At 40.1% G+C, this 14,323-nt stretch overlaps 1 protein-coding gene across 1 annotated transcript in view; it reads right to left on the reverse strand.

Moving 5' to 3' along the window:
• The window catches only part of ZFYVE26 (zinc finger FYVE-type containing 26), a 46,830-nt gene that overhangs the window by 26,233 nt on the left and 6,274 nt on the right, over positions 1-14,323 (reverse strand). The window contains 14 exon segments of the mRNA XM_063398765.1: positions 619-846; positions 1,727-1,891; positions 2,162-2,281; positions 2,462-2,725; positions 3,047-3,245; positions 4,520-4,671; positions 5,324-5,392; positions 6,080-6,169; positions 6,835-7,488; positions 8,082-8,264; positions 11,515-11,675; positions 11,947-12,035; positions 13,142-13,306; positions 14,119-14,249. Coding sequence (XP_063254835.1) covers positions 619-846; positions 1,727-1,891; positions 2,162-2,281; positions 2,462-2,725; positions 3,047-3,245; positions 4,520-4,671; positions 5,324-5,392; positions 6,080-6,169; positions 6,835-7,488; positions 8,082-8,264; positions 11,515-11,675; positions 11,947-12,035; positions 13,142-13,306; positions 14,119-14,249 — 2,670 coding nt within the window.

The following is a 14,323-nucleotide window of genomic DNA, read 5'->3' on the forward strand; positions in this document are numbered from 1 at the left end:
CCTTTCTTCCACTACAATAATATTTCCCCCAATTCACCCAGCCCTTGAATATTTTTGCGCAATTTCTGGCTTTGGCAGTTAGCCAGTGAGGACTAAATCATCTCCATGCAGAAGCTACGGCTGGCATGGCAGTGACATGAGCTGAACCAGTCTGCATGTCTGCAAACAGATCTTTGCCCTTTTTTCTTATCCTCTTGGGAAGGTATTCCCAGAAATCAGTACTGTGGTATTTTACATCAGTGCAGCTCAATTAGTGTTAACTTCAAAACATAGATAAGCATTTTTACTTCTAGCACAGTGAATTGTTTTGCTCTTCTGACAGCTTTATGTACTGACAGTACATTCCTTTTCATGGACCGACATCATCTGCTGACTCTATAATAAAATTCTGCCTGGTTACCTCTGCCTGGCCTTCCACAGACTCGTTTCTTATCCCTGTGGAGCAGCAGGGTGCTTACTGCCTCTAAAAAATGTAATAATCAGTTGAAATCAAAAGCACAGGTAGTAGGTACATTTGGCAAGGAACCATTTTTGCACGATCACTTTCCAGAATTAGGCCTGACTACACAGTCTGAGTACCTTCACCTAGGCTCAGACTTTCCAGCAGAAACCCCTTACCTAGCTCCGGGTTCAAGCTCCGTAACACCACAGCAGCCAGGGTATTGATGTAGTCAAGGAAGGCCTTCACAAAGTTTGTCTGCGTGTTGCTCTCTGGCATGGTTTGGGTATGCTGGTCAAGAGTTCTCAGCAGGAGCTGTGTTTGGTTCCAAACCAGGTGCTTCTCCAGCTCCACTGGTTTGAGAGAGCCCTGCTCCACCAGGGTGCTAAGCAGGCTCCCTTTAGAGTCTGGTTCAAGAGAACAGATGCACATCGAAGATTCAAGGATTAAATGTCAAGAAGAATGTAGGCAGGGGGGTGGGGAAGAAAGAGAAATGCTTTAGCTTTATTTCCTCTCTGCATTTACAGATCTCAGTATAAGGATTTTAACTGAAAGCAAGGGAAATTTTTACTACAAGCATTATAACTTAATTAAAGGCAAGAAAAATTTTCACAGCAGAATAAAACTATAGTTCATCTAAATTGGTAACCACGGCTCTCATCTAAAATATATTTAGTTCTGTGTCATTAACATTTATTCTAAAACACAGGTGCTGACCAATCCTTAAACTCCGACACATTTAGCACTTAGAGCTCTCCTAAATTTTTAAAATTAATCATTAAATATTTTAAGAACACCAAAAAGCCATTTAGAAATTTGGTGAATAGAACAGAAACACCAGTGCTATATAATGAAGAGAGCTGTAAGAAAAAGCAGCTGTGGAAAAGATGAGGTGTTTTATGACAGCCCTATGAAAATTGGAAGGTATTATGATATTACAAAGGTTTTAAGTTTATCTCTATTTTGTTATAGAAAAAAAAGAAAAAAAAACAAGAATAAGAATAATTATCTCTAAAGTGCCATGTTAAAATACACTTAAAAGAATTCCTTGCTAGGACTGCATAGAAATTGGACAAATAACGTCTCTGACAAGTTCAGAATTTTAGCAGTGAAAACAAATATAAGAATTGCACATAAATTTTACTCTTTGTATTCATGATTTTTAAAATATATATTTGTGCATATGTCAAAGAGCATTACTACTGGATTTATTGTTGTGTGGAAAGGCCAAAGCAAAAATTTAGATCCATATGTCAATCAGTCTTTATGTTCACAAAAATAACTCACCCGCAGAATGTTCAACACATGTCAGTGCTTTTAGGATATGATCCAAGTTTTGTGATAAAACAATTTCATTAGTAATACATTCTTCAGTCAAGGCAGGGTAGCAAGCTTGCAGAAGGTCTACAATGCTGCATCGAAAGTGACTCCCTATTTTCTCATCTGACACTTCTACAAAGAGGGAGAAAGAAACAGCAACTATAACAAAGGCACAAGTATTTCTGCATAGAAGAAGGCCCAAAAAATCACAAATGTATTATAATACAAAAAAATCAGAGCATTTCAGATTATTCAGAATTGAGCTCTGGTCAGGTCTGCCTCGCCTTTTTTGTTATAAATACTAAGCTAAAAAATGGAAAATTCAAATTTACATAGCAACACAAGCCAAGAATTTGATTTTAGCACATTTCAACAGACAGCATTATCAGCAAAGCATACTACCTGGTCTGGATTGACCTTGTGATGTGCAGGAATGGTTGAGAATTTTACTTATTTGCTGGAGAACTGCTGGAAAACCCTTTATACCTTCAGAGTGCAGTGAAACAAAGTCATGTCGGTGGCCTGGAACAGTCATGGTGCAAAGGGAGACAAAATCAAAGTTAGGAGTGGAGAAAAGAGACACTAACATGAAAGTACAAAGTGAGATTTAATTAAGACTTGGGTGTTAGCACAAACAACACAGCACAGAGAGACATTTTCATTTATCAGCCCATGCTGATAAAATAAAAATGAAAAGCTTACCCCGAGTTTCAAGGCTGTTGTAGAGTCTTCTTTCTGCTGTCTCCAGAAGCTGTTTGCATGTCTTCCAAAGATGGCACTGAGTACAAGCTAAGTCAAATGCTGCCACTGCTGAAGGGCTGAGGTCCTCAAGGACTTCTCGTAGAGGATCAGCATGCTCCAGCTGGATGTTTCTGATCCAGAAGTTTTCTTGAAGAGTAGGGGCAAGACTTCCAGAAGTTGTGAGCAATTTATCAGTAACATCCGAGATGGAATAAAATACCATACCTACACACGTCATCAAAAATACAAAATCACTGGTTAACAGGATAATTAGATTACATCCTGTGATGGGTAACTATTTTTCAATCCTTATAGAAAATAATTCCATAGGTGGCCTGCTGGAACAATCAATTACTGTAGCAGGGATGCAACTAACTGGGCATCTAAAGCAAATTTTCAGTATTCATAGTCTCTTTCTAACTCCAAGAACCACCACTTCCCCTTCTGAACAAACACTACACTCCTTTTGACAGTTTTCAAGTTGCTTTCTCACATTTTTCAGTTCTCCCCAATCCTTTTTGAGAACTCAAAAAGCCCAGTCCATACCAGCTGCTGCTGCATTCCCAATGGCTTGCAGTGTTGAACGGCCACTGCCAGATTTCCTGATGCCTCCAGTGCCATCTGATGCCTGGTTCTCAATATTGTGCTCCACTCTTGCCATTTCTCGTACTGCCTCCTGGTAACGCTCCATGAAAACCAATTCACCATAGCAAGGGGAGGTCTCCAGATTAAACATCAAAGCCACCTTTCAAAAGTAACAGTAGATGTAATTACAGAGCCTGTCAAATGAAGTTTTCAAAGGTCAAAGAGCTTAGGGGAGGCTTCAGAATAGACAAAAGAATAAAATACTTTAACTGAAAAACATCCCCACAGACAAAACAGGATGAAATGGTGGGGTTTTCTCCTAGACAGTTTTAAGTGTCTGAAAATAAAAGGCCCTCAGAGATGTTTTTCAACAATTATTATAAAGCTCATCTAATATTTGTTGCAGGACTAGGGCTGAATTATTTTCATAACCCACACCTTTCAGAATGACTCCTCACAATTTCAATACACTGTGTAATGAGAGATATCTATCAAGTTTGCCTCCAAAGTAGACTATTTCAAATAAATTCTTATTCAGCAAGGAATACCTTCTCAAAATTTAGACAGAGTAGCTAAGCAGAACTATGCAAGTTCCTATTATGAAACCAACAACAGAACACAAACCAAGCTTGAATTCATCATTGGTGGTACTGAAAATCAAGCCAACTAAGCAAAACAAAGTGCTCTTTTGGCCCTGGAAGTAGAGAAAAGACAAAGTGGCATGCCTGGAAGCAAACAGAACTAGTTGGCTGAGTAGTAACCTGATGTTAATGCGATGTTTAAGTGATATGAACTGCTCCAGTATGGCTATCTGAAACTCAGCCAGGTCACAGCTTTTTACAGAAGAGCCACTCATTGATGCACCTCAAGATTTTTTTTCAGAGCAGCAGCTCAAAAGCCACACAGAGAACGGTATGCACATCTGTGAGGGAGCAAAGAATCACAAAGATGCAGACTGTCAATTTTCAAGTCTTTCTGCCTGTTTTCAATACCACAAATTTAGTCTCAAAACATACCTCCTTCAAATGAAAGCAATCAGTGCTTTGGGTAAGGAACACCTTTGCATGTTTCTGCCAGGGTTAAACGAGGAAGTGTGTCACGGTTTTGAAAAACTCATTAAATAAAGTAGTCCAGATGCTGCTTCCTCATGAGACTTCACATGAGCTCTTTGTGTTCTTCAGTCAGTTGAAACACTATGCTTGACTAGCTCTCACCAAACATTTGTGTGCTTTGAGAACCCAGGGGTAGAGAAAGCATTTTTACATAACAAGGCAGAAAACCCCTGCATCCATGGGATGTTGGTTTGGAATATCTTTGTTCCTTCCATTTGCTTCTGCTTCTAAAGTGATTCTTTCACTTGGAAGCCCTATGTTTGCTAAATGCAGAAGAAGCAGGAATTTCATTCAAAAATCAAAATACGTGCATCTTATTTACCTGGTGGGCTTCCACAAAGTTTCCTCTCAAAACACAAGAAACTAGCAGTGATTCTGGTGGGGAAAGCATCATAGGAATGAGGGAGCTCTGCTGATGTGGTCTTGCCCTGCTTTCCAATTCACTAAAGCCAGACACACTACTGGTACTTCCCTCTACAAGACAGAATTAATCAGAATTAACAGAATTAAATAGTATACTATTAGAAAAAACATATTCACCAAATAACAGCCACCTATCAGATAACAGCATTTCACATATTTAACACAAAAATACAGGAGCAGAGTTGCAAGCAAGTTTTAGGGTAAAGAAGCCAACATAAACAACCTGGCAAAAATTCTTGTAACATTTCACTATTTGGTCAGAATTTACAGTTTGGATCTCATCTCCATGTGACGCTTTTCGGCAGCTCCCTGACACACGCACAGAGCTAGGCACTGGTTCAATATGGTTAAAGGGAGAAGTCTAAAGCATCTGACCTATTAGATCAGTCCAGCATGCCTAAGCATGTCTTAGCTTACATGACTATCAGCTCATCAGCTTTTTTGATGGTTTGCAGATCACTACATTGCTTGCACACTGTTTCCTGCAAGCCAAAGATATCAAGAAAAATCTAGTTCTGTTATTCCAGAAGAAGACACGTGTGCTATTCTGACTAGAAAAGAGTCACCCAACAATGGGAGCTCTGAGAAGTGAAAAGATATAATTCTGTCCTGCACACAGCAGTAATTCATATTAACTAGTCAAGCAAATTCTTCATCATGCTCATTGAAAAGACAAAGAAATACTATTTGTGTGGCTTAATACCTGAGGTACTGGTGCTTAGCTCACTACTTGTGCTTTCTAATGACGGACTGGAAGCTCCCTCTTTCCCATCTAAAGTGGAAACAAACCAAAATCAGCAAATTAGATGCACTTTTACTAGACAAGGTAATTAAAAGTTACTGCAAACAACAGATTAGGCAATCTCAAGGGATCTTCAAGAGTATTTCATAAATGAGCCACCACTGATATCTATGATAAACGCAAAAACTGCTGATTTGAAGAACATGCTAGGCTAGAAACTATGTTGGGGTGGCCCATCAGTGACTCATGTCAGATACTTTGAAGCTTCTTATTTTGGAACATGCCACTCCAAAACCAGACGTGCCTTTCAAAGGCTAAATAGAAAAAGGCTGAGGAACACAACTTTTACCTAAGGCTGCTAATTTATGCCACAGATTCCTCTTAATTCATATGCTAATAATACCGCAACAGGAATGAAAATACACCAAACAGTCACAGGACATAGTGGAGAAAGGGAAAAACTAGTGCTGTAGTTGAAGTTCTCCCCTGCCCCAAACCAGACTACATACAGAAGAAGTTATTTGTGTAGGCGAGCTTTAGAAAACAATCTCAATCCAAGTGGAACTGGCCTAAGACACTTCAAACCATTTAGAAAACTAAAAGAAATAAATCTAGTTCTCTACTCCTAGGCCATGAAATCCAAGTGCATTCAGCTATGAGCTCAGAAAATTATGTACATTTCAGAAGTGTCCTCTCCAGGTCACTTTTTCAACCCACCTGTCTTGTACCTTCGATATCTACTTCGTTTCTTAAAGCTGGAGCACCTGATTAAAGAGCAGTATCTCCTGGAGGCTGCAAGCTGATGTTCTGTGAAATATTTAAACAGAAACATTACCAAATAGCTTTATCGAGGGAGACTTGACAAACAGTCAAACACAAGTTTGGAAACTTGCAGTATTTGAGGTCCAGACTGTGAAGTCTTCCTTGGGACACGGAGCTTAAATGGTCTGAGATACACAATAAGCTACACATGAGAAAATCTCATAGCAGCAGGGCTAACAGGTCATGGAGAATAGTGGGAAACAGGTTCCTGAGAGTGTTGTTCCAGCTACTTCAACAATCATCCAGAATAATACAACTCTCTCTGATACACGTTCCTAACATGTTTCCAGACTAGGCTAAACCAACACTGTCCATGAACAAGCTGAGATCGTTTGGCTTGCACTGGATCCAACACCACCATGTCCTTCATATCACTGCAGTGTGATTTGTGACAAAGGCATAGGACAAAGGCAAACAGAAGCAGTGAATCCACAAAGGGGAGGGAAAAGAGAAAAAGACTCAAACTTTCTGATTAGAATAGAAATCACTTCTGTTGGAAAATGGTGCAAGAATCAGGTGGTCTCCAAATAGGTCAGTCTCCCAGTATCTGCTAAAATGTGCTCCCTCAGTAAGATGCTCACAGAATTTAGTCTTGAGACCACTGTCTGGACAGCTGTAACATACCAGAAAGTGCCAAATACAAAGCCTACCTGCGTTTCTGTTACTCATCACCACCTTGTATCGCCAGTGAGCTTCAGAAAGGTATTTGGAAAACTGTGACACACGATTTCCAAAGGCATCTCTGCTTGCAGAAAGGTTCAAGCACTCAACAAGCTCCAGCTCTTCACGAAGCACATTACTGGAGTCCCACGGGAGAGAACTCTGAATGTCTTCCAGGTGGTGGAGCAGCAATGTGAGGAAGGCCTCCATGGCTACATCATCCACTAAAAATCCAGTAAAACCACTGGTGAAGTGTTTCAGATGCAGGTAGCTTGGCTTAGGCGTTTCACAGCTTTTGCCATCTGACATGGAGTCACAAAGATGTTTGGTATCTGTGTGAACTGCTTGTGCAGCCAGCAGATGCTTCTCTGATTTTTTTTCAGCCTCTGTTAGGTGTTGTGGACTTTGTGAGGAGGAAGATCTGCGGCTGGCACTGCCTTCCACACTCAGAGAAGCAGTCTTTTTGTCAAGGTCTTCATCCTCTGCATAGTCCTCAGGTAGAGGAGTCTCAGTATAGAGGTCATTATAAGAAACAAAAAGCAAGGAGAAAATATTCTCCAAAACCTCCAGGCGCAAAGGAATGGGAACACTCCTTAAGAACTGCTGACACTTCACAATGTACTGAGCAAATACTGAAGAGCAATCTGTACAATTAAAAACAAAAATAAAGAACATTTACTACATTTTTCAGGGATTCCTTGCTCCAACTTGTGCCTTTTAAGAAACTCCCAGAAGAGGGAACTAGCCCAGTGGCTCAGACCCATACATTCCTCCAAAAACTAAGAAAATATATGTCCAACATTTTACATGTACAGAGGTAGTGTGCCTCCTCCCTCTGAGTAATGCCAATTATCATTTTGTTTAATGATGTGCAAATTCAGATTACACCCATTCTAGCCATTAAATCAGTTTCAGCTCTGGGAAATCATAAGCTCTTACAAAATTATCTGTCACTACAATCCTATCTCTAGTATCACTTCCTTTTATATATATTTGTACAATCACCTTAAATGTTTTAAAACAAGGCTGGTAGCTTATTCATATTTACTATTACTAAAAGATAACAACACCTCAAAGAAGTACCACTGTACTTGCTTGCAAAGCATCCACAGACCACTGAATAAAATACCATTTGCACACAGGGTGCAACATTATTCCAACACTAAGCGATAACTCAGAGCCCGGCAATTGGATGGAGAAGCACATGCTACTGAACCCAAGAAAGAAAGCCAATCACCTGCTGGTTCTCCAGAAGCTGCATCCCCAGGGATATCACCAAGAAGGCTGTGTGCACAATCCCTGCAGTTGGCATGCCTGTGTGCGTTCACACAGAGAGCGTAGATCGCGTACTTCATGGCGCAGAACGCTCGGAAGAGCGCCAGGTTGCGCTGCTGACTCAGGGTGTTCGGGAGTGTGGCTGCTGTGCAGGGAAACCGGGGCAGTGAGGGGGTAGGAGGCAAACAAGAAAACAAGTTAATCTTCTCCTGCAGTTCCTGCACAGCAATATCCAGTCTTACTTCCCCAGTGCTGTGTCTGTCTCACCTTTGATCTGTCTCACTGTCACTTTTGGAAAAAATCCCTAACAACCCAACCCACAACAGATGGGCACAGAAAAGTCAGGTCTGGATCCCCTTCTAGAAAAGGGAATTTCCTGAACTTGTGTAACAGGACGTGGCTACAGCACAGAATGACCAAAATCCCTCACAACAATTCCATTAGCAGTGTGTGGTTAAGCTGTACTGCTGCATTCACATTAGAGGGGCAAACCCTGTTTCACTTCATTATCTTGGAATTCTGTGCTCTAGAACACAGTAGATGAGTAGGGAAAAGTGTAGACAGACTGTGACTGCAGTAAGAATAGAGTCCCACCACCTCTTTAGATTTGTACTAACAAATAGATATCATGGTTGATTTACAGTGGCTGACACAATAGATCAAATACAATCAGCAGCTGATTAAAGAAGAAGTACAGTCCCCACAGCTTCCTTTACACATTTATGATAAAGGCAAACTAGAGAAGTACTGCACCCACTTCTCCTCCTCTTTGGGGATTTTTTTGAGGAAAGGTATCACATGCCAGAGACATGATCCCTTCTTAGTACAACAGAACAGAAGAGCTGCAAATTGTAAAAATACATCATCATCCCCTTCACCCAGGAACACAATATAATGTCATATATTCTGTTATGCTGAGTTTAGATGAATTATCCATCTACTGTAAAAAGGTTTAAAAGAACCCCACAATAAAGAAAGAAAAAAAATGCCCTGACAACCACACACAGAGTTAAATTAGTGCTTGGAATCCACTGTCCTATATTCTTATACAAGTGATAGATTGTCCCTATACCTGTTGTCATGCAGGAAAAGCATTAGCTAAGTTATTTTCTTTAAACAAAGCACTGGTACAAAGCACGATGTACTGACAATGTCCACACCCAAATTCTGGAACTGAACAGAATTACCTAACCTAAAAACTGTTTCAGCACTGTCCTCCACAAAGCTTGAGCACGACTGCAAAGAACAGCACCAGTCTAAACTCTTCTGGAAACTACAGAGCAGCCAAAGCAAAAGGACTGAGAGCTCCAACAGTAGGAAACAGTTACTCCCTATCACTGCCATTCTAAACAGTGACAGTGATGGAACTGATAATACAGACAGCAGACAGGACTGAGGAGACATCCAAGTATGAATCCTCTGCAGAACCCACACAGCCATCGAAATTCTACTGTTGCCCAGAAGCTCTGCACTAATATGTAAACATCCACACAGCTCTCAATACCACTGTCTCAAGAGGACTTCAGGCAGGTAAAGCCCGTGATTTGATAAATACATCCTCTGGAAAAGAGAAATAGTTAGCTGCAGATGCTGTAAGACAGCCAGTGGTAATCAAAAGTAAGTTTAATACACTTTTGCCTCACATGTGGATAAACTTGGATGCAGTGAGTCTGTGTCAGTATTTGTACCTAAACCAATCCTTTTCCTTGTACCAACACTGAAGAACAATCCTTTAACTAATAGCACTGTTTTTCCTATGCCAGAAATACAAATGTCTTCTTGAATACTGTAACTCATGAGGAGATTGCTGCTCACCATGACTGATCTAAACCAGTGTTATGCACAGCCTGAACTCAACTGTTTACCAGTACCACTACTCTGGTTTCACTACTGCAGCTGATAGGTGTGTACTAAAGAGAAGGGGAAGAGGGGGAAGCATGTGGGGTGACGGGAGGAAAAGGCCTGTTAACACTACTACATCTGACAAAACAAAAGTTTATGACTCTTCCTTTAAGGCTCAAAATAGATTATTTTAAAGGAGATTCTATTGAGCTGTGTTTATAGAATCGTCTGAATTTTGCAATAATTGCTGGATTGAAAAGAGAAGGAGGACTTGTCTTCCACTAATTATTTCCACAAAATAATGCAACATGAAGAAAAAGAAGAGAAACTGCAGCTCGAGTTCTTTTTTGCTACAGTCATGCAGCTCCCAGAAGATATGATGGGACTGCCTCTTCCTGGTTTTGAAAGGCTTTGCCAGAATTTGAGTAGAAAATAATTAAAATGTAAGAACTGATTAAAAAAAACCACACCACCAACACCAAAACAATTTCAGAAAGCAGGACATTGAAAATAAGGATCTATATAGACTCTCAATTCCTACATCTTTTAAGATTATTCAAGACAAGTGTCATGATAATTTTAACACCAAAACCTGTAAAAATAGGAACAGAAACCAACATCACAACAGCATGATATGGAAGGAGAGAAACTGCTTCTCACTAGTTAATCTGGAAAAATCTGTGCAAGATCGACCACTGAGAGCTCTCCATGCAACTCAGGCTGAAATTACACATCCAAATTCACAAACATAAACAAAATATTTAGAAAATAAATATTGCAGCTCCTTAGGTTCTAGTACATGCAGGAAACCAGAGCTTCTGTATCATTATAAAGAGGCTCTATCAGAAAAGAGCTTTCAAATTGCAGCAGCTGAACCTGGGCACAGGCTGCAATCCAGAGTGTCCAAAGAGAGTCACTTGTAAGTGATCCCATGTGTTTAGTAGTTGGAGGTATTTTAGGCACCCAACTGGAACATGTGAAGATGAGAGAAGTGAGGCAGGAGTGACATAAACACAGGCTGTAGCTAAGATTGTTAATTTAAATATGAAATTTAAATTTGGTAACAGTTAATATTAGAATAAAAAATCCCACTTTTTATCTCTTTCAAAACTGAAGATGTTTTAGTACAAGATATTGTCAAATTCATCTGGTTTTCTGCTTTGATTTTCAATTAAAGTGCACTGAAATACCAACCATACACTTGCTTTTCAAACTAAATGTATTACATAGTACTGAAGTTACAATGAGCAGCACATATCATGAGCATGTGCACAATCTTGTTACTGTCTTGAAAAAGCTCTTTCAGAGATCTGTCCTTATGAGATCAAAGAGATCTCACAACTCTTTCTTGAAAGACAATTTACTCCCCAAAAGGTTTCTAAAATAATTTCCACTCTCTAGATTATTCCACAAAACAGCTGGTAACTGGTATCTTCCACAATTACAGAAGCAGGTCAAGAGAACAAATCCTGGCAGAAGTACTGAACATACATACTCAAAGGATTGTGAGTTTTCTTTGAGTTTTCTTTGTTCTCACAACTCTACACATTTACCCTGCATCTGCTGGTCTCTAGCAGGAACTTTCTGAAGAAGCTCAATAACATCATCTTCATTCAGTGCTACAAGGTTGGTGAGATGATGCAAAGAATACACTGCAGTGTGGCAATCCAGACTGTGCAAGTGTTGCAACAGAACCTGCCTTGGAACAGTAACACTGCAAGAGAGAACAAAGAAGTGACACAGATTGAAGTCTCAGCCAAGTTTAAAGATATAACTCCCACTCTAATTCTGATTGAACCAAACCACTGCAATTAAAAAGAAAACCAAAGAGCATAACTGCAGCCTGTGAGAAATTTTGAGAGCTTGTATATACAGACACTATTAGATGATTACCCAAGAAAATAACACCTCTATTTGCATGCACAAGCTGACTTAACAGGTAGATTGGCAACATATTTTGGAAAAAGTCCTTCTGATGGTTTTACCTGTTTTGCTGCATGCACCATTCAAGAACTTCCATGTGAGCCCACAGCCCATCACAAAAATCTTTCAATACTGAATCATTGCACAGATCCTAAATGGAAAGACAAATAAAAGAATCTCTTTACAACAAATCCCTCAGCCAGACAGCAGAACCAAGCCTGTGTCACACATGCAGGATTGCAAGACTTCTTTACCTAGATAATAAATTTCAAATACAGAAAATTGCCAGATTTATTACAAAGCCAGCAAAGGAAGGTATTCTGACAGAACACAAAAGTCAGTGAGCCTTCCCTTGACACATCTACAGACCACAGAAAGGTGGCTACATCCCTTTTCAAGAGTAGCTTATAAAATGCAAATTAATGCTTGTTAGTAAACATCTAAAGCTAATCTCTAGAACTAATCATATACTACGAAGATGACATACTGGGTAGCAGATTGTTATTCTCCTTCCTCATGTGCTTTTCTCTTACAGATGACTGCCTGCTAAAATCAGATCTGAGAGTTTAACTTTGCAGAAGCTGCTGGAGAGACTTTTGGTGTATTACCAACAGACAGTAACTCCCTTAAGGCAATACCAGCTTAGGTCTGCACTGTGAGCCAGCTGCACAAGGCTCCTCGTCTCCCCACCTCTGACACCTAAGCCAGCCAGCAGCATCATCTGGGGTGCAACTACACCTTCAGAGCTGGAACCTTGTCTCTTTGGCATAGATGAAGACTGCCCCCAAACAAGGTGGATCTTTTCCTCTTGTCATTTATCATTTTGCTTTGAGAATGAGTATGGGGAATTTCTAAGCTACCCTGCTGTTGACCTCAGGCCTGAATTAGTCATTACCCAGGGATGACTCACTGAAGGAAATTACATGAAAGAAAGATGCCCCAGCTCCTTCCGAAACTAATCAACAACCACCGCTGTCTTTTCTCTCATGTTAACAACAGAGGCTGCTTATGAGTTTATGCAAGAGAAACTTTGAGAGTCTCCTTTGCAGTCATACTGCCTTCACAGCCAAGGAGTAAGGAGCAAGGCACATGGCCCATAATGTTACCTACATACGACTGTAATACCTTTTTAAATTCCTTTTTGAGGAAGATGGACATCCTCACTGAAAATTCCCTGGTTTTACTTGTTTTTTTGCAAACAAATTGCATTTTCTGGATTCAGACTGGGATACTGCTACTTGCTTTCTGCTGATTTACCCGAGTTTTGTGTAGAGTCCATAGCAATGCTTTTGCTGATTCCAAGCTTTGACAATGAGTCCATCCTAACAACACCAAGAGGCGGCTAAGGGGGTTGAATTCTCTCCTCAACAAGCTCTCCAGGCCTGAGTAGTCTTCTCTTTTTAGTAAAGCTAATGCAGTCACCTAGAAAATAAAAGGAAGAAGTATTCATTTTTCCAAAATGTGGAGACCCATAATGCCTGGCAGACTATGTAAGCAAGTAGCCATTTCAATATTAGCTTCACTAAAACAGTGAAGTTCTGCATCCAGAACTTCCGGATAAACTTATATTGTCCAAGCCATCAGGATACTCATCAGTAAAGTTGTCTTGAAGAAAGAAACATCATTTCAAATGCTCACTACTGAACCAACTCGCTGCCACTCTTCATTACCTTTGTATCCGTTCTATTGATTATGTCTCTGCCAAGGGCATCATGGAAAAGACTTTTAAAAACACATTACATAAAAGTTGAAATATGTTCAACTTTAAAAACACACTTTAACAGTGACCACCTGCCTGTAGTCTCTTTCTTCAATGTAAGTACATAAAAATCAATTAATTCATAACAGACTATTTTCACCATAAATTTTACTATGCAAACTAGTCCCACTGCCCCAAGTCTGCCAGCATCAGAAAGCAACAAGTTCAAGGTCACGAGGTAAATGGTGTATCCAACAAAATTACACACAGAAAATGAGACTTCTTAAACCCTGAAGATTTAATCTTCAGTCTGCATGCAGATGAGCTTTTCCAAAAATCTCACCAGCAGTTTTATGTTCCTTGCACTGCTGCAAGTAGGGGAGTTATCACCGTTACCTCCCTGCTCCTATTAGTCATCACTCCTGGCAAACACTAACTGAATACAAAATGCTTCTGTGCACCACCAAGACATGTTCAACACAGGACTGACTTGAGCTTCCATTGGGTTTCCCTGTTAATGATTTTATGGCTGTACCAGAATCTGTTCCAGAAAGTGCTTGCTGCTGCTCAAGCAGTAGAAATAGGCTGTCTTCCAAGAAGGAGCTTCTTTGGGATCTGAGAACAAACTCATCACAGTTCTCTCTGTATCCAGCTGCTCAGATGAACCTAAAAACATCACAAGATTACTTTCCAGTAGAGAGGGGTACCTTTGAGAGAAGCCTAATTGCTATTAATTTAGA

Source organism: Prinia subflava, chromosome 5, assembly GCF_021018805.1.
Source record: "Prinia subflava isolate CZ2003 ecotype Zambia chromosome 5, Cam_Psub_1.2, whole genome shotgun sequence".
NCBI classification, from domain to species: Eukaryota; Metazoa; Chordata; class Aves; order Passeriformes; family Cisticolidae; genus Prinia; species Prinia subflava.